At 39.8% G+C, this 2,891-nt stretch overlaps 1 protein-coding gene across 1 annotated transcript in view; it reads right to left on the minus strand.

The window, feature by feature from the left end:
- Positions 1–914: 914 nt before the first annotated feature.
- Positions 915–2,891, minus strand: part of ATF6 (activating transcription factor 6) — a 204,719-nt gene continuing 202,742 nt past the window's right edge. Inside the window, exon 16 of the mRNA XM_008573560.1 lies at positions 915–1,925. Coding sequence (XP_008571782.1) covers positions 1,717–1,925 — 209 coding nt within the window. The 3' untranslated portion in view covers positions 915–1,716. The remainder of the gene's footprint in view (positions 1,926–2,891) is intronic.

Below are 2,891 nucleotides of genomic sequence, written 5' to 3' on the forward strand. Positions count from 1 at the left end.
AAAATGGTTTCTAATGTGAAAAAGAGGAATGTCAATGAACACTTTTCAAACTCCAGATTCCCAGGTAATAAAACAATAGAGCCCTCCTTTTTTCCTCACAAAAGTTAAACTGATTTCCTTGGAAGAGCATCTAACTAGCTTGGGCAGAGACATCACTGTCCAGAGAGTTAGAAATTGGTGACTCTTTAAAATTCTTTAGGAGCCAGGCCTAATTTCACAGGCATAAGACTAACTAGCTGCCTGTAACCCTTAAGGGGCTGATATAATTTTTCTTTCCTTTTCTTGCAAGGAGGAAGAGAAGTTGATGGTGTAGTGTGGAATGGAAAGGGAAGAAGTCTGACAAAGGCAAATCAGTTGAGGTAAGAAGCAGTGTTTGAAGAATGAGTTCTGTGGAGAAATCAAAAAGTTTCCTAGAAGGAGAGGAAGGAAAGCTCATTTTTGAAAATGAAGGTAGGACATCAGAGAGGACATCCCTGTCTGAGATCTACTTCTGTGAATTCATCAAATTAAACATCATTTGTCTACTACAGCAAAGAAAGTAAGCAAAGTACAGTAAAATATAAGTGAACATAGCTATTTTGTTTTTTAAACCATCGGAGGACAAAAGAGTTAATTCCTTCACTGTCTTTTCACTGGAGAAATTGAAAATCATTGTCATATTATAAGATGCACTCCCCCAGCAGGAATCCAAGCTTGCCTGTTTGCATCATTTAAGGAATAAATAGTTGTTAACTCACCAGAGAAAATCTCTTGCCTTGCTTAAGTCTAAAATCACTTTCATGTTCTTTAGCTGAATTTGGTATCATATTTATAGAAGGTGTGTAGTGGGATGGGGATTCACAATGAGAATGAAGGATTTGTCCTGTGGTCCTTCAGGATCTGCACCAGATTAGTAAAGAGAAGACATAAGTATGTATGTTAATACTCGGTAGCCGTGGCTTTAATCTTAAAATGCAATCCAATCAAACTTACAATGTTTTAAACACATGTATTAATGGAGCTATCTCCTATCTCAAAACTCCACCTCTGACCCTTCCCTTTCACTTCATTCTCTCAAATGGGCTGCCTACCCCCAACCCCTAACACAATTATTCATTCATGTGTGAACCACAAATCCCAAGATAAACTTTATCAATTGGAGATTTTCCCTTATACCTAAGGTTTCAAATTGTTTTGACTCTTTCTGGAGTGTTTTTGGCTGTTCTGGTCTTGAGATTTGTTTTCTCAAATAAGCACAATATCCAGAGTGGGTTTGCATTAAATGAATGAAGAAGCCAATCAGTGGAAATCATTTGGACATCTGTCTGCTGTATAACTTTAAATAAAAATCACTTTACTGTACCAATAAGTGAAATGGCAGAAAGGGCAAGTGGATCTTATTTGAAAGAAGATGACTATTTAAACGTAAAACAAATACAGAGGGAAAAGCAGTTTACAAAGTACCAAAAAAACCACACCACGTAACACTGCAGGATGCAGGGCTATACGTTTGCCACGGGAGATATGTTGTTCTCTTGCATCTGAAGTCCAGTGCTTTCCAAGTAGATGGGTAGATGGTGAACAATAGAGCAGCTTCTTTTTTTCTCTTTCCCGCTTGAATTCTAGTATGAGGCAGTTCTCTGCTTGCCACCAAGAAGGCAGAAAGCAGTATTTCTCTCACCCACTCATCAATTTGGCAGGGTCCCACTCTTAGTTTTCCAATGTGGCCGCAGGGTACTACTGTAATGACTCAGGGATTGTGCTGACAACATGGGTTGTCTCCGTGCCTCCTGGAGAGGAACCAACAAAGGTGTTGGTTTGATTCCTCTGCTGATCTCGGAGGTAAGGAGGAACTGATGAGCTTTTGATGTGGAGGATCCTGGTATCCATCACCTGACAGTCAATCTGCATCATCACTTCATAATCCTGCCCATTGATCACATTATCTGCAGAGAGGAATATACACAAGGAATAAATATGCAACAGAATGTGCATCTTTGCCATATACTTCACTCTCAGAAAGACATAAATGTGCTTTAAGGGTGTGAACTGTCAGTATACTTTCAAGGATGCAGAGGGACTTCATCAGTCACTAAGTTGAGCTACAGCTGGGCTGGGTGGCAAGATGGCCTGTCCTCTTCTCAATTCTAGTTCCTAAACAACCTTCATTGGCTCAGTAAGGGCTAGAGCCACTTCCAGAGTTAATACCATAGAGTATCTGTCCACAGACATTTTATGTCTTGTATGCTTTCCACGCAGTGTAGTATGATTGGAGCAAGTGGAACAGAAGGGGTTTTTAGTGACAAGAAGAGGTAAGAATACTTAAGCCCTCCTCCTCCCCTTCAACAATGGGAAGGAATAATTGTCAAAAGGACGAACGTACCATGTGATGTTAAGGAGACCTTGGCCAAGTCTGCTTAGCTCCTATTCATCAATAATATATCTAATTTCATCAAGACACTCCCAACTATGAATTTAAGGGTTTGCCTTAGGAGCATAATTTAGAGTGAAGACTGACAACAAGTTACAGACATCTGACAATTATGCTCTTTCCCAGAGATCACTCTCACTTCTCTTCCACGTGGAGGCAATATTTATTTCCAGAATTCCTGATTCCAGGCACAAAGGGACAAGTGCATTTCCCATATGGGATAAAGAGTGTGCAACAAAACCTGCAGGTAAGTAGAGGGTATTTGCAGAAGGGAACAGGAAGACCACACAGAGTAATGCTTAACACATATGGGGTAAGTTATTATCATGAGTTTAAAATACACAGACACAACTATACTCCACTCTGACCTCTTAAGAAGATAAAAGATCTTCATTTTAGGGAGAGAGCCAAATTACTCCCTGATTTGTAGTCCTGGGTGGTCATTTCCAACTTGTAGTCAATGAAACTTGGGCATAAAACT

The sequence above is a fragment of the Galeopterus variegatus genome, unplaced genomic scaffold (assembly GCF_000696425.1).
Source record: "Galeopterus variegatus unplaced genomic scaffold, G_variegatus-3.0.2 Scaffold933, whole genome shotgun sequence".
Classification (NCBI taxonomy): domain Eukaryota; kingdom Metazoa; phylum Chordata; class Mammalia; order Dermoptera; family Cynocephalidae; genus Galeopterus; species Galeopterus variegatus.